The following is a 21,904-nucleotide window of genomic DNA, read 5'->3' as shown; positions in this document are numbered from 1 at the left end:
ACCAGACCCCCTGCCCACCTGACCAGAACCCATGCCCATCTGACCAGAACCCCTGCTGACCTGACCAGAACCCCTGCCTCTCTGACCAGAACCCCTGCCTCTCTGACCAGAACCCCAGCCCCTCTGACCAGAAAACCTGCCCATCTGACCAGAACCATTGCCCACCTGACCAGAACCCCTGCCCACCTGACCAGAAACCGTCCCCCTGACCAGAACCTCTGTCCCCCTGACCAGAACACCTGTCCCTATGACCAGAACCCCTGCCCACCTGACCAGAACCCCTGCCCCCCTGACCAGAACCCCCGACCCTATGACCAGAACCCCCTGCCCACCTGACCAGAACCCCTGCCCTCCTGACCAGAACTCCTGTCCCTATGACCAGAACCCCTGCCCACCTGACCAGAACGCCTGTCCCTATGACCGAACCCCTGTCACCCTGACCAGAACCCCTGTCCGCCTGACCAGAACCCCTGTCCCCGGACCAGAGCCCGACCCTATGACCAGAACACCTGCCCACCTGACCAGAACCCGTCTCTCTGACCAGAACACCTGCCCACTTAACCAGAACCCCTGCCCCCCTGACCAGAACCCCTGTCCGCCTGACCAGAACCCCTGTCCCCTGACCAGAGCCCGACCCTATGACCAGAACACCTGCCCACCTGACCAGAACCCGTCTCTCTGACCAGAACACCTGCCCACTTCACCAGAACCCCTGTCCCTTTGACCATAACCCTTTTTCACTTGATCAGAACCCCTGCCCATCTGACCAGAACCCCTATCCCTCTGACCAGAATCCTTTTCCACTTGATCAGAACCCCTGCCCATCTCACCAGAACCCCTGTCCCTCTGACCAGAACCCTTGCCCACTTCACCAGAACCCCTGTCCCTTTGACCAGAACCCCTGCCCACCTGACCAGAACCCCTGTCCCTCTTGCCCGAACCCTTGCCCACTTGACCAGAACCCCTGTCCCTCTGACCAGAACCCCTGCCCACCTGACCAGAACCCCTCTCACTCTCACCAGAACCCTTGCCCACTTGACCAGAACCCCTCCCCACCTGACCAGAACCCTGTCCCTTTGACCAGAACCCCTGCTAACCTGGCCAGAACCCCTGCCCCCTGACCAGAACCCCTGTCCCTCTGACAGGAACCCCTGCCCACCTGACCAGAACCCCTGCCCCTCTGACCAGAACACCTGCCCACCTGACCAGAACCCCTGCCCCCTGACCAGAACCCCTGCCCCCTGACCAGAACCCCTGTCCCTATGACCAGAACCCCTGCCCACCTGACCAGAACCTCTGCCCACCTGACTCGAACCCATGTCCCCCTGACCAGAACCCCTGTCCCCCTGACCAGAACCCCTGGCCCTATGACCAGAACCCCTGCCCACCTGCCCATAGCCCCTGTCCCTATGATCAAAACCCCTGCCCACCTGACCAGAACCCCTGTCCCTCTGACCAGAACCCTTGCCCACTTGACTAGAACCCCTGCCCACCTGACCAGAACCCCTGTCCCTTTGCCCAGAACCCCTGTCCCTTTGACCAGAACCCCTGTCTACCTGAACAGAAACCCTGTCTCTCTGACCAGAACCCCTGCCCTCTGACCATAACCCTTTTCCACTTGACCAGAACCCCTGTCCGTCTGACCATAACGCCCTGCCCGTCTGACCAGAACCCATCCCTCTTACCAGACCCCCTGTCCCTCTGACCAGGCCCCCTGTCCTTCTGACCAGAACCCTTGACCCTCTGACCAGAACCCTTGTCCCTCTGACCAGAACCCCTGCCCACCTGACCTGAACCCCTGCCCACCTGACCTAAACCCCTGTCCCTCTGACCAGAACCCCTGCCCTTCTGACCAGAACCCTTGCCCATCTGACCAGAACCCCTGCCCACCTGACCAGAACCCCTGCCCCTCTGACCAGAACACCTGCCCATCTGACCAGACCCCCTGCCCACCTGACCAGAACACCTGCCCATCTGACTAGAACCCCTGCCTACCTGACCAGAACCCCTGCCGACCTGACCAGAACCCCTACCCTTCTGACCAGAACCCCTGCCTCTCTGACCAGAACCCCAGCCCCTCTGACCAGAAAACCTGCCCATCTGACCAGAACCATTGCCCACCTGACCAGAACCCCTGCCCACCTGACCAGAAACCGTCCCCCTGACCAGAACCCCTGTCCCCGGACCAGAGCCCGACCCTATGACCAGAACACCTGCCCACCTGACCAGAACCCGTCTCTCTGACCAGAACACCTGCCCACTTAACCAGAACCCCTGTCCCCCTGACCAGAACCCCTGTCCGCCTGACCAGAACCCCTGTCCCCTGACCAGAGCCCGACCCTATGACCAGAACACCTGCCCACCTGACCAGAACCCGTCTCTCTGACCAGAACACCTGCCCACTTCACCAGAACCCCTGTCCCTTTGACCAGAACCCTTTTTCACTTGATCAGAACCCCTGCCCATCTGACCAGAACCCCTATCCCTCTGACCAGAATCCTTTTCCACTTGATCAGAACCCCTGCCCATCTCACCAGAACCCCTGTCCCTCTGACCAGAACCCTTGCCCACTTCACCAGAACCCCTGTCCCTTTGACCAGAACCCCTGCCCACCTGACCAGAACCCCTGTCCCTCTTGCCCGAACCCTTGCCCACTTGACCAGAACCCCTGTCCCTCTGACCAGAACCCCTGCCCACCTGACCAGAACCCCTCTCACTCTCACCAGAACCCTTGCCCACTTGACCAGAACCCCTCCCCACCTGACCAGAACCCTGTCCCTTTGACCAGAACCCCTGCTAACCTGGCCAGAACCCCTGCCCCCTGACCAGAACCCCTGTCCCTCTGACAGGAACCCCTGCCCACCTGACCAGAACCCCTGCCCCTCTGACCAGAACACCTGCCCACCTGACCAGAACCCCTGCCCCCTGACCAGAACCCCTGCCCCCTGACCAGAACCCCTGTCCCTATGACCAGAACCCCTGCCCACCTGACCAGAACCTCTGCCCACCTGACTCGAACCCATGTCCCCCTGACCAGAACCCCTGTCCCCCTGACCAGAACCCCTGGCCCTATGACCAGAACCCCTGCCCACCTGCCCATAGCCCCTGTCCCTATGATCAAAACCCCTGCCCACCTGACCAGAACCCCTGTCCCTCTGACCAGAACCCTTGCCCACTTAACTAGAACCCCTGCCCACCTGACCAGAACCCCTGTCCCTTTGACCAGAACCCCTGTCCCTTTGACAGAACCCCTGTCTACCTGAACAGAAACCCTGTCTCTCTGACCAGAACCCCTGCCCTCTGACCATAACCCTTTTCCACTTGACCAGAACCCCTGTCCCTCTGACCATAACGCCCTGCCCGTCTGACCAGAACCCATCCCTCTTACCAGACCCCCTGTCCCTCTGACCAGGCCCCCTGTCCTTCTGACCAGAACCCTTGTCCCTCTGACCAGAACCCTTGTCCCTCTGACCAGAACCCCTGCCCACCTGACCTGAACCCCTGCCCACCTGACCTAAACCCCTGTCCCTCTGACCAGAACCCCTGCCCTTCTGACCAGAACCCCTGCCCATCTGACCAGAACCCCTGCCCACCTGACCAGAACCCCTGCCCCTCTGACAGAACACCTGCCCATCTGACCAGACCCCCTGCCCACCTGACCAGAACACCTGCCCATCTGACTAGAACCCCTGCCTACCTGACCAGAACCCCTGCCGACCTGACCAGAACCCCTACCATTCTGACCAGAACCCCTGCCTCTCTGACCAGAACCCCAGCCCCTCTGACCAGAAAACCTGCCCATCTGACCAGAATCATTGCCCACCTGACCAGAACCCCTGCCCACCTGACCAGAAACCGTCCCCCTGACCAGAACCCCTGTCCCCCTGACCAGAACACCTGTCCCTATGACCAGAACCCCTGCCCACCTGACCAGAACCCCTATCCCCCTGACCAGAACCCCCGACCCTATGACCAGAACCCCCTGCCCACCTGACCAGAACCCCTGCCCTCCTGACCAGAACCCCTGTCCCTATGACCAGAACCCCTGCCCACCTGACCAGAACGCCTGTCCCTATGACCGAGCCCCTGTCCCCCTGACCAGAACCCCTGTCCGCCTGACCAGAACCCCTGTCCCCTGACCAGAGCCCGACCCTATGACCAGAACACCTGCCCACCTGACCAGAACCCGTCTCTCTGACCAGAACACCTGCCCACTTAACCAGAACCCCTATCCCTCTGACCAGAACCCTTTTCCACTTGATCAGAACCCCTGCCCATCTGACCAGAACCCCTGTCCCTCTGACCAGAACCCTTGCCCACTTCACCAGAACCCCTGTCCCTTTGACCAGAAACCCTGCCCACCTGACCAGAACCCCTGTCCCTCTTGCCAGAACCCTTGCCCACTTGACCAGAACCCCTGTCCCTCTGACCAGAACCCCTGCCCACCTGACCAGAACCCCTCTCACTCTCACCAGAACCCTTGCCCACTTGACCAGAACCCCTCCCCACCTGACCAGAACCCTGTCCCTTTGACCAGAACCCCTGCTCACCTGGCCAGAACCCCTGGCCCCCTGACCAGAACCCCTGTCCCTCTGACAGGAACCCCTGCCCACCTGACCAGAACCCCTGCCCACCTGACCAGAACCTCTGCCCACCTGACTCGAACCCCTGTCCCCCTGACCAGAACCCCTGTCCCCCTGACCAGAACCCCTGTCCGTATGACCAGAACCCCTGCCCACCTGACCAGAACCTCTGCCCACCTGACTCGAACCCCTGTCCCCCTGACCAGAACCCCTGTCCCCCTGACCAGAACCCCTGGCCCTATGACCAGAACCCCTGCCCACCTGACCATAGCCCCTGTCCCTATGATCAAAACCCCTGCCCACCTGACCAGAAACCCTGTCCCTCTGACCAGAACCCTTGCCCACTTGACTAGAACCCCTGCCCACCTGACCAGAACCCCTGTCCCTTTGACCAGAACCCCTGTCCCTTTGACCAGAACCCCTGTCTACCTGAACAGAAACCATGTCTCTCTGACCAGAACCCCTGCCCTCTGACCATAACCCTTTTCCACTTGACCAGAACCCCTGTCCCTCTGACCATAACGCCCTGCCCGTCTGACCAGAACCCATCCCTCTTACCAGACCCCCTGTCCCTCTGACCAGACCCCCTGTCCTTCTGACCAGAACCCTTGTCCCTCTGACCAGAACCCTTGTCCCTCTGACCAGAACCCCTGCCCATCTGACCTGAACCCCTGCCCACCTGACCTAAACCCCTGTCCCTCTGACCAGAACCCCTGCCCTTCTGACCAGAACCCCTGCCCATCTGACCAGAACCCCTGCCCACCTGACCAGAACCCCTCCCCCTCTGACCAGAACACCTGCCCATCTGACCAGACCCCCTGCCCACCTGACCAGAACACCTGCCCATCTGACCAGTACCCCTGCCCACCTGACCAGAACCCCTGCCGACCTGATCAGAACCCCTGCCCCTCTGACCAGAACCCCTGCCCCTCTGACCAGAACCCCTGCCCCTCTGACCAGAAAACCTGCCCATCTGACCAGAACCATTGCCCACCTGACCAGAACCCCTGTCCCTCTGACCAGAACACCTACCCACCTGACCAGATCCCCTGCCCCTCTGACCAGAACCCCTGCCCCTCTGACCAGAACACCTGCCCATCTTCTGCTCATTGATCTTCGGTTGCCACCATTTCTCTGTTTAAGAAGCGCTGGATCCTACTCCACCAGCTCTGCCTGGGGGAGGGGCGTGGGTGAGAAGCCAAGCAGCAGCTCGTGCTCCCTTCCTCATTGTCACTTCCTTCAGCAGAGGGCTGCCCAGGACAGGAAGCAATTTAAATAATAGGTGCAGGAGCTGTAAAGTGTTAAGCACTGCTTTTAACCCTCCTGCCGGAAAGAGCCAGAACATTGCTACTTCAGAGGGGCCATTGCCTCGCTCGGCTTAATTATAAGTGTGACTAAAGCACGCCTCTGTGCTGTCACGTGTTGTAGTGTGAGTGATCACAGCACGTCGCCCACAGGGGCAGCTGTGATCACGTGAAGTGCTGAATGAAAAGGGCGGGAGGCTTCCCGCTCGCTAGTTATTTACACTCACTAGCTGGCTCTGTGTGCAGTTACTGTTTGTGTGCAAGAGTAGGGCCCGCCCTCCACGGAGACCTTACCAATTGGCGACAAGGGTTTATAAGTAGAGAAGAAAGTTGGGTTCTAGGTAATGAACACTCTTGTGCTGAGCTCAGTGAGTAGTTTGCTTGCATTCTATCAGGTTCTGCAAGATCACAGGTTGGAAGAGGCAAACCCAATACCTCTTGAGAAAGGAGTTTATCGAGACGTCCTGGTTACCTTGCAAGAAGAGTATTAGGACCCTTTGAATTAAAATGATCTTCACACGGTTTTTAGCTGTGGTTCCTACAAGTGTGTTTCTATTTACATTGAAACATAGTCTAGACACATTTTCTGCACAGTGAAGGTCAGCCGACACGTGTTTCAACCCCGGAGGGTCTTTATCAAGGCAGATTGGTAAGGTGAATGGGATCAATTCCATGAGGTTGTCAAGGCCAATGGCAGAAGTCATCCAATATGCTATGGGTCATTCAGGCTGATGCCTGTTGATTCTGTTTGTTGCGTCTGGTGACACATAGCATATTGGATGACTTCTGCCATTGGTCTTGACAACCTCACGGAATTGATCCCATTCACCTTACCAATCTGCCTTGAAAAAGACCCTCTGGGGTTGAAACACGTGTCGACTGACCTTCACTGTGCAGACAATGGGCCTCATCACGACTTCAGCGGTAACCCTTAAATCCGACGGTAGCGCTATTACCGCCGGATTTAAGGGTCCGCCAAAGCAGGACTTCGGCGGATTTCTCCCCAGCTCTGAGCTGGGGGGAAATCCGCCAAAAATTTGTGCTATTACCGCCGGCGGGAAATCCGCCGGCGGTATTAGCGTGAAATTTCCCCATTGGGCCCAATGGGGAATGGGGCATTCCCGAATGGGCTCAATGGGGAATGGGGATTGACATTACTGCCGAACTCGTGATCCGGCGGTATTACCACCGGGGAGTTCGGCGGTAGGGCTAATGCCGCCCACGCTAATAGCGTTACCGTTACCGCCCAAGTCGTGATGAGGCCCAATGTGTCTAGACTATGTTTCAATGTAAATAAAAACACACTTGTAGAAACCACAGCTAAAAACGTGTGAAGATCCTTTTAATTCAAAGGGTCCTAAAACTCTTTGTGCAAGGTAACCAGGACGCCTCGATATAGGGTTTATAAGTACCCGCGTGTGGGCTGGCTCCCCCGGCGCATGCATACTCTGTCTGGCCCCTTGTGTGTAGGGCTCCTGACCACAGGCATGTCCTGCTGCGTGGCCGGTCTCACTGGCACGTGTGTTGCGTCCTCGGTACAGAGGTGCCAAGAGAGAGCTGCGTACCTCTCGCAGCAGGCCTGCGGCGGACCGTCCGCATCCCCGACGAGGGCCCGGAACGGGCACATGACACAGGTAGCTAGACCGGAGCACAGAGAGGAACGGGCTCTCAAGACAAAAAAAAATCAGCAAGGTGGGCGTGGTGAGCTGGCCGCCCGCAGCGGGCGACTGCAGAGGACTCCCATTGGCCATTCCCGGGCAGCCTGCACTCCTGCCTGGAGGAGCCACTCAGCAGTGGAGTGCAGGAGAAGGAAATGAGGAGTACGCAGCCTAAAAATAAGGAAGGCGGTGTGGATCGCACCCCTTGCAACGTCCTGAGGGGAAAGCTTGCAGCAGGCCAAGGCTGCTGACAGGAGACCAGCTACCATCACGCCTATATGGCAGGCCGGCAACACAGGCCAGTCGGGGTCCCGGGAGGACTTTGGTGAGACACACTGCCGTACCACTAAGGGGGCCCAACACCAGTGCCCGCCAGCTATCTGTGGTGTCAAGGGGGCCCAACAACAGTGACCACCAGCTATCTGTGTTATCAAGGGGGCCCTACACCAGTGCCCATCAACTGTCTTGGTAATAAAAGGGGCACAGAATCATCGTCCATCTACTTGTGATTGGCACTGCGACCCTCTCACAAAAGGGAAGGGACAGTCTAGTGGAAACACAGTTCAACCCAGCGCAGTCAGTTGGAGACGGGACTCCAATACCTTTGCCTCATCTGCAGCGGCCCTCAAAAAGGGTGCTTGTGTGGCAGGGTTAACATGGGATCCCAGGGGTTATGCTGGTGCAGTAAGAAGGACAGCAAGGGCCCATCATGGAGCGAGGCACCAGGTTTGCCAGCAGTGGCAGAGGTGCCGATTGGCCAAAACGCCGGACACACAACCCCAGGGATTTCCAACCCCCAAACACAACAGTGCAGCCAGCAAACACGTTGTTTCACAGCCACCCAGTGCCGGAGTTTGACATGAAGGCGAATCCAGCGACTCTCTGCCACAGCTGGACGCACTGTCTGGAGAGGCTGGACATGTTCTTCGAAGTGGCCGAAGTAATGGACAATGTGAAAAAGAAGATACTCCTGCTGTTCTACGCAGGGAGTGAGGTCCACAAGCTGTACAGGGTGCTGCCTCAAGGTGATGGGTCATGTCAAGCCGTGGGAGGGCGCTATCCAACTACTTTGCCCAAATGGTCAATATTGACTGCGAACAATTCCAGATCTGAGTCCGCTGAGACAATCAACAGGTTCTAGACCCGTCTGCGCCAGCTAGCAGCAACACGTGCATTTGTTGATGAAGAGGGAGATTTTACGGCCCAGGTACTACAAAAATGTTGGCCCAGCAAACTGCACACCCAGATCCTGAAGGAGACAGGAATTCCTATGGAGCGAATCCTCAAATTTGCATGACCCCAAGAACATGCCGAGGTGTGGTCCAGGTGGAGGGTGGCAATGAAAGGGCTGCAAGTGGAGGGAGTGCATGCTGTCAGGACACCAAGCAAGAAGGCCGCTCCGGTGACAGGTGTTGGAAGTGGAGCCAAGGCAAGGAAAGGCAAGGATGAGGCACTCCAGAGACTTTGTGAATTTTGTGAACGGGGAAGTTTCCTGCATCTAGGGTCATGTCCGGCGCTGGGGAGGCAGTGTGGTAGGTGCCACAAGGCAGACCAACTTATGCAAGACCTCCTGGGCGTCAATTACCGGGGCCAGCGAGCCTGAGCCACGGAGAAACAGGCGAGCCAAAATAGCAACCAATATGGCACTCATCCTGGAGGATGCCAACTGGCCAGAGGAGGACGTAAGAGAACGCGGAAACGACAATGAAGTAGTAGCCTCAGTCAAGTATGACTATTATACCGAAGATGTGTTCTTCCTGTCAGAGCAGCTACCGAGACCACCAGCAAGCGACCTATGGGCGGCAGAGCGGAAAAGACAGAAAAAGAGGGCAAAGAAGGCCTGTGCCAGCCAACGCAGAAGTGCGAGTGGCCAGGGCTAGCGACGCATGAGTCGTATCGAGGTTATAAAAGTTTATGTTGACATTTTGTGTTCCTACCCTTGGCATGGGATGTTGTGACTAAAGCACGCCTCTGTGCTGCCATGCGTTGTGGTTTGAGTGATCACAGCACGTCGCCCACAGAGCCGGCTGTGATCACGTGAAATACTATATAAAAAGGGCGAGCAGCTTCCCGCTCGCTAGTTACTTACACTCACTAGCTGGCTCTGTGTGCAGTTATTGTTTGTGTGCAAAGGTAAGGCCCGGCCTCTCCGGAGCATTTAACAATAAGTGGACCACTTTTTAGACGGCCAAAGCACAGCACTGTTGGGTTTTTCATCCTAAATGTCAAATCTGCGTGCAGTGCCAATGAGCGCCATGCTGGGAATAGAACACGTGGCTACAAAAGAGTTGAGTCTTTGAAAAGGAGCGGATTTAACAGACTTCACATCTACTCCCCGCTGTATTGTATGTGTGCACTCTATCGCAAGTAATGTGCAGTGGGCAACTCTAGCAACAGGCTGATGCCAGGGCGACTGAGAGATGACAGCTGCCTGCTGCAAAGACACTATGAAAGGTCTCTCATGCTTGCCCCTCGGGAGGAGGACCAATGCACTGTATGCCCGCCTCCGTCATCACTCAAACAAGATTCCCTGGGCAAGTGCCCATGCTGGCGCCAGTGCTCTCACCTATTCATCTGCAACATTTTAATGCTAAACATTCTGGTCGTATAATAATCATAGGGCCTCATTCCGAGATTGGAGGTAGCCATGGCGCTATTTGCGCCATGGCTGCCTCCAATACCGGGTCCGTCACCGGTCTGGTTCAATGGGGACTTACCGGTGCATTCCGACCCTGGAGGGACTGGTAAGTTCCCCATTGAACCAACCATTCCCCATTCGCATTTGAGCCCCCATAGGGCTCAATGGGAATGGGGAGGGTGCTAATAACGGGCTCGCGAATAGCAGGCTTGTTATTAGCGCCCTGGTCCCTTAGCGCGACCCGTAAAGGACGTGTGGTCAGACCAGACGTCCTTTACGGTTCCCATTAAGGGACCTCGGAATTGGGCGGTAAGGGATTACCGGCACCGGTCTCCTTACCGGTGCCCGGGATCCCTTACCGCCCAACTTGTAATGACCCCCATTTTCACAAATTTATGTTTGCAGGAGGAAGGGAAGGGTGGGGGGGAGGGGCAGACTGGGGGAGGGACCTCTGGTAGATGAAAGAACAATACATACTTGTCATTTATATAGCGCATTTTACCATTATTATAGTCTCAATGTGCTTGTGGTGGGAACGCCCTTGAGGACCGAAGTCCAGAATGTTTGCGGTTACAGAGCAATAGTACAATGTGTGTGTGCATTTAGCCAAATAAGGGTTAGCGAGACAGGCCTGGCCAGGCTCCGGTAGAGAACATCATACTATTGTAAAAATGTAGGTGAAACACCAGGCAGAACCACGCTTAGATGCTGACTTCCTGTGATCTAAACCGTGTGTATCTCTGTTGTCATGTTTAACTCCGAGGACAGAGAAAGGATTGGGTCCATTTGAATTGTGCCACGAAAATACACCAAAACACTTTAGGGACGCCCAGTATGCTTCGGAAAAACAACAACACGCAGCAGCAGCAGGTGGAGGAAGCATGAGCTGCGTTTACGGCAGTGTCTCAACCTCCAGCTTCCCAGATGTTTTGGAGTACAACCCCATGATCCCCCTCACCATTGACTATACTGACTAGTGTTGATGGGAGTTGCAGTCCAAAACATCTGGAGAGCTAATGGTTGCTGGTCCCCGAGGGAACTGTGGGTTAATGATTTGGCTCTCCTCGCCCTGATTTCAGAATGTAAACGAAGATGATCTAAGCTTGGGAAATTTGGCAACCACTCGTCTCTGTGTGTTGAGTGTTAGTTTTAGTCCCTTAAAAAGGACTTGGGTCATTATTTTGAGGTTATTTTATTCGGGTGCTGCTATTCTTATTCTTCCAGCAGTGGGTTGATGGTCCTGGCGCGATCTTGCCATGTCGTCGCTACATGCTAGCATACAGTGTGCCAGATTTTGTCATAACATTGCCAGAAGTGATGCAGTTGTCAGATGGTGTCAAAGAATTGTCAGGGGCTAGCATGCACCTGTCAGATGTCATGCGATTGTCTGATGTGGTATGACAGTTCTCATATAGGGGGATACATTCAGGGGATGCTGTCATTCAGTCATAAAACAATTGCGCACAGCTCGGATAATATCATATGAATCCTTTATGCTGCCATCTTAGAGGCCCACGCTAATCATTGCTTCCATAGCTGTGCCCTCATTCTGTACTCCTGTTGCCATCCTTCTGTCACCCTTTTCAATGTTTCTGATCATCTCTGCTCCTGCTTCTTGTTCCTGGGCTCTGTGATTTTCGTAGTCTTCTGTTCTCGGCTCTGTGATTGCCAGATTCAATTTTCTGGGCTTCCGTCATTTCAAGCAACCCTTGTGTACAGGCGCGTTATAAATGATTTATCATATCATATCATAACCCCTTCTTCTAATCTAAGGTCTTTCATATTGTCTTTGCTCCTATTATTTTATCTTGTTACTGCTTCTGGATCCTGTTATTGCATCTGTGACTTGGCGCCTTTTAGTCCCACAGCAACCTTTTCCTGGGGCCTGATACTGCTCTTGTAATTTTATTATGGTCTATTGCCTCCTGTGCTGCAGGATCTCAGAGGATGGCGACCCTTTCCACCCCTCACAGCATCCACATCAGTGATATCACCTGCGATTCCTTCCGAATCGCCTGGGCTATGAACCAGGGAGACTTGGACCGCGTCTCCCACTACTTCATTGACCTAAACAAGAAGGAGAACAAGAACTCCAACAAGTTCAAGCATCGGGTAAGTGTGGGGGCAGGGCGTGGTGGGGAAGGACGGTGGACTGACCGGCGGTGGGAATGGGTTGAAAGGGGAAAGGGAGGAGAGGGTGATAAGACAGAGGAGAGTGAGGGGTATAGGAACGTTTGTATCTGCCATGGAGTCTAATAGAACAAGCCTCCACTTCTGCATTCAATGGGCTTGTGTGCCCCAAACAGGTTTAGACAACTTAAGCTCTGCTGTGGTGTTCTATGTAATGAAGGTACCACCGGGGGATGTGTGACCCTAGTGAACATTGATGGGGTGAGTGTGCCTGTCTCACTTGTTTATTATCAAACTTTGCCTGATGTGTGAAAGGCAGGTAGGATGAAGGTGGGTCTGAGCGGGACACCTGAAAGATACAGGGCAGACATACCTGGCCTTATAATCTGTACACCCTATATCTATAATCGACAATACGGTTGACAGAATTTGTGAGTGCTCTGCAAATCTTAAATTCTGGACGCCTTCTCTAGGGTACCCCTTTGGGGTGTAGGTCATGTTATACAAGTGTAAGTAATCAATCAATCAGGGTAAATCAAACATAAAATGTTTCACAATTTAACAACATTTTGCCATTTCCTTCATAGTGCTTCTGAATATAATTGTTCAGAATGTGTTGGTATGTTCCTCTATTTTGGGAGCTCTACCATCAGACCCAGATTATCTGTAGGATAAAAAATGATTTTATTCATGTTTTAAAAATGATTTGAATTGGTCCTAATATTGAGATAGGAATATGAAAGTGGGGAGACTCTCACTGATTATGCAGGGTTGGCGCTACATAGGATATACTTAAATCATAAGATCACTCCTTCACAGTGTCCTGAACTTCTAAGAATTCTGTTTTGTATTCATTTGGCATTTGTAGAAAGGTAACGCAGAATATATATGTATTATAAGCAATTGGGTTTGAATAAAATATCTTAAATAAACTATTGTGTAGTTAGTGGTAAATATTAGGACCTCATTACCAATTGTGCGGTATTCCGGTGGTAAATCTGCCAGAATACCACCCAACTGAATTAGCTTTACTGCAGTTTGGTCAAGCGGAATTACCGCTGGATTACAAATGTCAGTGGCAGAGTTAATCCCCATTTTCTGAGAGTCCGCTGGACTCCATGGGGCATTTTTGGCGGAATTACCGCTGGCAGAATTACCGAAAATGATAACAATATCCCATTAATACTTTTGGGACTGAAAGTTCATCATGGAATGGAAATGGGGGGATACTGCGTTTCACCCAAGGACACCCCCTTCCATTCCCCAAGTGTCCTCTACTCAGGTGATCCTCCCTCGCATATCCACCACCAGGGTTGAGATCCAAAAACAATGTCCCTTTCATGGCCACATGAGGATATCGGGGTGAAGGAAGTGAGAACGCCTTCAGGTTCCTCACACATGACACTATCGAAGGCTCAGATGTCTGACCATGGCTATGTCTTAGACAGGCTTGCTGTTCTTAAGCACCTTGCGCACAGGCCTAGGGTTTTGGTAACCATGACATACATAAATGAGGGTACAAAAATATTTTAGATTTTCTGCTTGCTTTTCAGGGAGCAACAAAGATTTATGCTTCGTAGCTGGTGTCGACGATCAGCTTGTAGACTCGGCCTCACTGGCCAATGGGTGTCGACGGCCGGTCTTTGTGTGGCCCATCGACGGTCAGAGCATGGGACGACTTAGCCTTTTTAGGCATCTCCCCCAGGGAAGTGTCCTCAAAGGATCTCAACCTCTTGCCAGATGGAGCATGCTTTCTGTGTCTACCAAACCTGGGCATTCCCTCGCCCAGAGGCCGAGTCAGAGGCCCTACCTTCACACCACTAACCGTCTATGGCAGTCCTTTTGTGGCTTGGAGGAGAATGCCTGGCAGGTGGAACATCTGTCTGCGTCGTGGTCTGGATGCAGGCAGTAGATGCATTTTAGATTGCGATCTTCCATGAATATGTTTTTCATGCCGCATTTAGAGCAGGCCTTGAAGAGGCTCTTTCTCGCGGCATCTGCAATGGTGCATGTGGAAGGCCCAAGTCAAGCCCGAAGCCTCACACAGACTGGAGATCCGATGATGGACTGGATCTCATACGACAACCAGTCCACGCTGTCGCTAGTCACAACAGAGACTGATGAAATGAAGAATTGAAGAGGATTTCTTCACAAACATTTTACCTAACACCTTACTTTGCTATGGCCCATTCACCAGAGCTGCATACAACCATCAGAAATATTACACAGAGCAGCAGAATAGCAGCACCCTTCATGAAAAGGACAGAAACATGATATGATATGGCATTTATAACGCGCCTATACATGTGGAAAAAGACAGAGGGTAAACAACACCTCCACCCCATACATCACCAAAACCCAAGAGGACCCACAGCAATAATAGCTGTATACAGAAGAGGGCACAGAAGAAGTCTTGGACCTGACACAAAACCTAACCGATCTACTCAATGAGGAACCAGACCTAACAGAACACAACCCACATACTGAGGATAATGAGGAAAATCACCAATAAAACCACACAAGGACGAAAAGGAAGAAAAAAACAGTACACATTGAAGAAAAGGATACACTGCAATCTAATCAATGCAAGATCAATGTGCAAACACACAACAGAGATCTACGACCTCTTCTGCAACGGCAGAATTGACATACTATTCGTCACAGAAGCCTGGCTAGATGACAACTACAAAGTCACACTACACAGCTGTCTGCCTGACAACTTCTAATGCATTTAGGCAAACAGAAACGGAAAATGAGGAAGAGGACTTGCAGTAGTCTACAAAGAACACCTACAAATAAAAACAGCTGACCCACTGAACATCCCCAACTGCGAATCCCTCATCCTCCGCCTGACATTGGACTCACAAACTAACCATAAAATTGATACTCACCGACAGACCACCATCCTAAAACACAACAGTCATAGACACCTTGAAGCCATCATGAACCTGGCCATTAAACAAGATCACCTTATCATCCTCAGGCACTACAACATATGGTTCGAAGAAGAGAACGTAAATTCACAGAAATCACTAACTAAGCAGCTTGAGATAATGAGACTATGACAGATGGTGAAAGGAGCAACACACACGGTAGGGCACACTCTGGACGCAACCTTCACCAATAAAAAAACGAATCTCAACAGCTACACCAATACAAATACTATGGAGCGACCACCTCATCAAACAGTTTGTGATCCAACTACCAGCAAAAACATACAAACAGCCTCAAAAGTACCCACCGATCTGGACAAGAAACTGGAATGCCATCAAAACGAGTAACTTAGAAGAACAACTAGAATCTTCCAAACCACTGGTATCAATCCTAGGCGCAACCGACCTGGACAGAATGGTGAACATAATGCAGAAAGGGATTGTCAAAATAATTGACAGCATCTCCCCTGAAAAGCTCCTCATCCCATCAAGAAAGAAAGCTGTGGCAAGATGGTTCACACCCACCTCAATACAATGAAAAAATAAACCGGAAACTGGAACAAGAATGGAGGAAAAACTACGACCAAACCAAAAGAATAATCCTTCAGAAACAAATCAAAATGGAAACTCAGAAAGCCAAAAAGAAATATTACGACCGGAACACAAAAGCCACCAACACACAGAAAGAACTATTCAACATTGTAAACGAGATGCAATACACCCGGATGCAATACAATACTGGGGCCTTCAAAATAATTATGCAATGATCTTGCAGATCATTTTAAGAATAAAATGTCACTGCACCATTCAAAGTAGACCAAATAACCAGACCATGAACCACTCCCTACCCATCGCGGGAACACAGAACAAACTGACCAGCTTCACCCAAATGTCAAGAGAAAAGCTCCCCAGCTTGGTAAAAAAGCAACAAGGCAGGCTTGCCAATGGACCCCTGCCCACCAGGCATCTATAAAGCAATCCTAACACAAGGCACGCCATCGGAATGCTACCTAAACCTCTTCCATCTATCACTCGCAACAGGGAAAGTACAGCGAGCGTTCAAATCCGCATATATCAAACTTCTTCTCAAGGACACAACGGGCGACGTGGAACACCTCTCAACCTACAGACCAATCTCCAACATTCCCTATCCAGCAAAACTATTAGAGACCATTGTATATGGACAAACACTGGAACATGTAGAAAAACGCCAACTGTTGGATGAGGCACAAGTTGGCTTCAGACCCATTAGAGGGACAGAAACAACACTTTGCTCTATATGAGACGGCCTAAAGACCACCGCAGATTCGAGCACAAACTCAGCACTAATACTCCCTGACCTCTCTGCAGTATTTGACACAGTCAGCTATAACATCCTCATCAACAGACTGTAAGAAAAATAGGGATCACCGACACACCGCTGCTCTGGATCAAATCTTTCCTGTCTGAAAGAACAGAAACAGTATGGATGAAACCTTTCAAATCCTCACCGTGAGACACCACTTGTGGAGTACCACAAGGATCCTCGTTATCCCACTCCTCTTCAACATCTATATAACGTCACTTATCAACCGCATCAAAAGACACAGCTTCACCTGCTGCAATTACGCAGCTGTACCCAAATCGTGTACAAATTCGGCAATGAACAACATGAAAATGCAATATTAATAGACTGTCTCAAAGAACTCTACTAATGGACGAACACTAACAAAATCAAAATCAAAATCAACCCAGACAAGACGGAAATCATGATTACATTCAACATCCAAGGAAGAAACCAGTACATCCCATGGTCCACGGAACTGGGAACAGCACACATGCCATCCAAAGTAGTCAAAAACCTGGAATCCTAATGGACAATGATCTAACACTGGACCCGCAAGTATACGCAAAAATAAATAAATGTGCCTTGCTCCTACACACGATCAAAAAGATTCTACCATTCCTCTCCTTCAGGCACAAAAATACTGGCCATCATCTCCCTCATTGTGTCCCGGATAGAATACGCAAACAACTTATACCTCGGAAAGCCGGACTATCTCCTGAAGAAACTGCAACGTATACAGAACACAGGAGCCAGACTTCTCCTCAAACTCTCATGAGGGGACCACATCAATCCAGCGCTAAGGATGCTACATTGCCTCCCAAACTAAAATGAAATCACCTTCAAAACAATGTGCATAACACACAGAGCAATCCACGGCTTGGGAGCAGAGTTCATACAAAATATAATCACCATCTTCCAGTCAAACAGAACACTAAGATCCAGCGATGACATACGCCTTGTACCAAAACCATACATGAGGAAAAAACATGGCAAATAAGCCTTCTCTTGCTTAGCCGTAAAACATTGGAACTACCTCCGCAGAGATGTACGAACCATGAAGGACCATCAAAAATGTAAAAAACGTCTAGAATCCTGGCTGTTCAACTCCAAACGGGCTGAAAATGAATGAACAAAAAACAAGCACCATGAAAAAGAGCACATAAATAGGTGGATGGTAAAGGAGGCCGTAAAGAAGCACATTACAGGGAAGAAGAGGCGTCTGAATGGGAGGAAAACCTGGACGTGCCATCCCCTATGGAGGGTCAAAACGGGAACAGGGGGGTGAGAGGGGACCGGCTCCATTGGTCCCCTGGTAGGGGGAATTAAAGAATAGGGGAAGCGAGAGATGTCTCGATCCCAGAACGACGGACCGCAGGGCACAGAGAGCCATCCCCTCACCCCTGAGGGAACCCGTGAGGGAGAGGGTGACTGCACACCATGTTAAGCAAAGGGGAAGGGATATGGGCGGTACATAGTCTTAACACTACAGGTTGAAAAGGTGCTACCACTGAATAGCCCTAGGGAGGACCCAAACTTATGCACACAACATTGGAGCTGTAATTGTAATCACAATGGATAGTGCAATGGGGAGTGCTGTGGCCCCCAGTCAACGAAAAAAGAAAGGGCAGAAACACACCGCAAACGGTGTCAACCGAAATGAAGCTGCCAACAGCACATTACAGCTCTCTTGGTCTTTTCTCCCGCTGATTCCTCCTAACCAACCCGCCCTCTCCACTTTGCTTTACAGATCAATCTAAGCGCCAAGAAAACACACAGTTGGTGACAGTGTGCAGTATAAGAACCTTTAATGTAACACAACAAAAATAGGAAAAAGATGAAAAGTTATCGATTTAGAGGAGCGAAATATGATGACTCCCAAAACAAAAAAGTGCGGTAAAAATCTGAAGATGGCCACCAGGGGTGGATCTTAGGAGGACGAATGTCATTGGCTGGGACTGTATCACCCAAAGTGACAGGAATAGGCTACAGAAGTGACACACAGTTTTTAGCATGTGAATCAATGTTTCTGAATATAGTTGGGTCTTATAACTCGTGTCAATAATTTAATAATCAAACTTTAAAACGTTGACTGTGTATGCATTGGCACGTGCACTCCATCAGTGCACCCACTTAACTGCTGTGACATTGGTTTCTGAAAATGCCTGTATGGCACAATAAATATCCAGTTAGAGCAGCTTTGTCTGTATATTTACCGCACCCACAAAGCTCCGAGTGAGCCTGTGGGTGTCCCAATAGGTGATATATTTTGAATCTGTTGACAAATTGGACGTGTTGGCAGCAGAAATAAGGGCCCCATTATAACCTTGGCGCTCCCGTAATGAAGGGTGCCGGTACGGAACCAGCACCCTTCATTGCGGGAGTGCCTAGTACGAGGTTTCCTTTGCGGGACCCGGAACAGACATCTGGTAAACCCAGACGTCATTTCCGGGTCCCGCGATGGGAAGAGGGAGCTAATAACGGGCCATTAGTAACGTGCCCGTTATTACCTCCCTCCCCGTTCCCATTGAGCCCTATGGGGGCTCAAATGGGAATGGGGAATGGTTCCTTCAAGGAGGATTTACCGGGTTCTCCAATGTTGGAATGACCCGGTAATTCCCCATTGAAGGAACCCGGTATTGGAGCCCGGTATGGAGGCAGCCATGGCGCTAATAGCATCATGGCTACCTCCATACTCGTAATGAGGCCCCAAGAGTACAATGCTGTTAATTTTGAATGTCATCTATGATTTCTTCTAAAACTATTTTAGGCATGAAATATTCTATGGCATTACATATAATGGGTCAATGGAGATTGCAACTGATATACTTATCTCCAGTTAAAGTCAAGGGCACACACTTTGGGCCTCATTACGAGGCTGGCGGAATGGGTTTACCGGCACTGGTAATGCCGGTGCCAGTAAACCCATTCCGCCCTATTAAGAGGTTCCCTTGCGGGACCCGCACAGAACGTCTGGTCAGACCAGACGTCCTTTGCGGGTCCCGCAAGGGGACCAAGGAGCTAATAACAGGCCCGTTATTAACGGGCCCGTTATTAGCTCCATCCCCATTCCCATTGAGCCCTATGGGGGCTCAAATGGGAATGGGGATTGGTTTTGTGAATGAGGAATTACCGGGTCCTCCAAGGTTGGAATGACCTGGTAATTCCTCATTCACAGAACCCGGACCCGGACACGATTTTGGAGGCAGCCATGGCGCTAATAGCACCATGGCTACCTCCAAACTCGTAACGAGGCCCTTTGTCTATTAATGGGTCAAGGGAGATTGTAACTGTTATAATTACCTCCAGTTAAAGTCAAGGGCACACACTTTGTGTAGCTGGGAACATTGAAAGCCTGAAACAGCCTCGCGTAGATTGGGGACTGGGACCTGCAGGCTGCACAGGTTGCCATTTTACTTTGAGATATACATACTCTTATGATCAAATTCATACGCTGATTTAAGTGAAATACCCAAGCAGCTTTAACCGGTTGTATACTAATTGACCTTTTCACAATTGACCTCGGGAGACTTGACCTCGGGAGAATTGACCTAATTTAGAAGGTCAATTAGGACATATATGCGGGGGAAACCCCCCACAACCCCTTACCCAATCCAAAACCCCCTGAAACCTCCCACCCAATCCCCTTATATTATTTATAATCCAAACCAACCCAATACATATATAAAATAACTAAAATAATATAAAGGTCAATTGTGCAGAAGGTCAATTAGGACCCCTATAATTAGGTCAATTGTGCAAAAGGTCAATTGTAAAAGGTTAATTTGGGTAATACCCTTTAAACAAGATGCACATGCTCCAACTGATGAGATGCATGAGCACAGATGAGTGAGATACACAGGTGAGTGAGATCCACAGATGAGTGAGATGCACAGGCTTCACCCACCAAAGGCTCCCATTGGTGGGGGATACAAAAAGAGGTTGATTGGTCCAGGACCTAGAAACAAGAGGGAGCACAAAAAAGAGAAGCGGCCGGATGCGTTCAAGCCTCTGACCAATGCGGTTCCCTGACTCGTTACATTCTGATGGCAGCCTCGCTGTCCGGCAGCAGTGCGACATCCACTCCTACCCTGGTACTGACAGCATTCACCCATCCCAGTTCGCCATTTCCACAGGGGCAATGTGCAGTATTTTGCTGTTCAACAGCTTGTTAGTCTGGTTCGAAAATGTCACACACACAGTATGATTTTCTTTTGAATCATTTTACAAAAAAGGTATCGAAACACTAACTTTTATATATTTCTGAGCTCACTTATTGGTAAAATAGGTCCGTTTTTTTGGAGACACATTGAAAAGAAAAAGTTGTGTGTCCTCCTTTTAGGAGGAGGGTTCAGAAGCATCACTGTGGTGTGATTCTGAGCGTCCCTCCTAGAGGATTAGGAAGGGTTTTTCACACTCGAGTCGAATCAAACGACCTGTGGGTAGAGGAGTCTGAGCAGTTAGGCTTAGACTTGGGACATCAGGAGTTTGCATAGAGGCACGGTTAAAAACACATAGACGCTGTCAGGTATTGGAGGCCCACACAGAGGAAATAAAATCTACTGTTTACTAGGCCAGAGACATGCAAGTAAAGGTCAAGGATACTACAAAGTATTTGCACAGTTATCTACACATATCGATATATATACACAATAGGCAGTAGAAAGGTGGGCTAGATACCACTTTACAGTTACAAGGATTTTTAAATAGTGATGAAAAGCAAAAGCAAATGAAAACTTGCAGCCAGATAGTTCAAGGGCCAATGTTCTAATGAAGTATTCCATAGATGAGTCTTGGCTGGAGGAAGCCCAAAGGTCCCCTGCAACAAGACTTGGTTAAAGCCAACGGGTATGTTTATAAAGAGTCAACACACATGACAGAGTGAAAAACAGGTTTTCCAGAAAGAAAGGGGTAACTCCCAAAACCAGCTCACTGTGGGCTCCCCCGGAAGAAATGTCCAACCAGGTCTCCATCGCCCACGTTCAGGGAAGGCCCTTTTACGGATGGGACTATACAGCCATTGAATCCCTATAGGCAGAAGAGGGCACCACAAGTGGTAAGTACACTCAAACTACAAAGTCTGATTCCTAAAAATACAACCTGCAGGTAAGTAGGAAGTACTGAGGCCAACAACGCACGCCTGTGGTCCGCGTGCCACTCATCCAGTGGCCGCAAGGGCAGAGGTGGCTTTTGGTGTGGGGTTTGGGTCTGGCAAGCGGCGATTCCGATCCCCCAAAGAAGGCACGGTTCCAGGGATTGGCCAGCTGGTCGGGGGAAACGATGTTGAAAGATGGCCGTTGTGACTCCCACAATGAAAGACGGCCCCAGGGCTCT

At 51.1% G+C, this 21,904-nt stretch overlaps 1 protein-coding gene across 1 annotated transcript in view; it reads left to right on the top strand.

The window, feature by feature from the left end:
• PHYHIP (phytanoyl-CoA 2-hydroxylase interacting protein) overlaps positions 1-21,904 on the top strand; it is a 470,429-nt gene that overhangs the window by 193,561 nt on the left and 254,964 nt on the right. Inside the window, exon 2 of the mRNA XM_069617750.1 lies at positions 12,120-12,295. Within this exon, the coding sequence (XP_069473851.1) occupies positions 12,131-12,295 (165 nt within the window). The 5' untranslated portion in view covers positions 12,120-12,130. The remainder of the gene's footprint in view (positions 1-12,119; positions 12,296-21,904) is intronic.

The sequence above is a fragment of the Ambystoma mexicanum genome, chromosome 10 (genome assembly GCF_040938575.1).
Source record: "Ambystoma mexicanum isolate Mex_15411 chromosome 10, UKY_AmexF1_1, whole genome shotgun sequence".
NCBI lineage: Eukaryota > Metazoa > Chordata > Amphibia > Caudata > Ambystomatidae > Ambystoma > Ambystoma mexicanum.
Note: the sequence above shows the minus strand (reverse complement) of the source record. Positions and strands in the feature narration are given on the sequence as shown.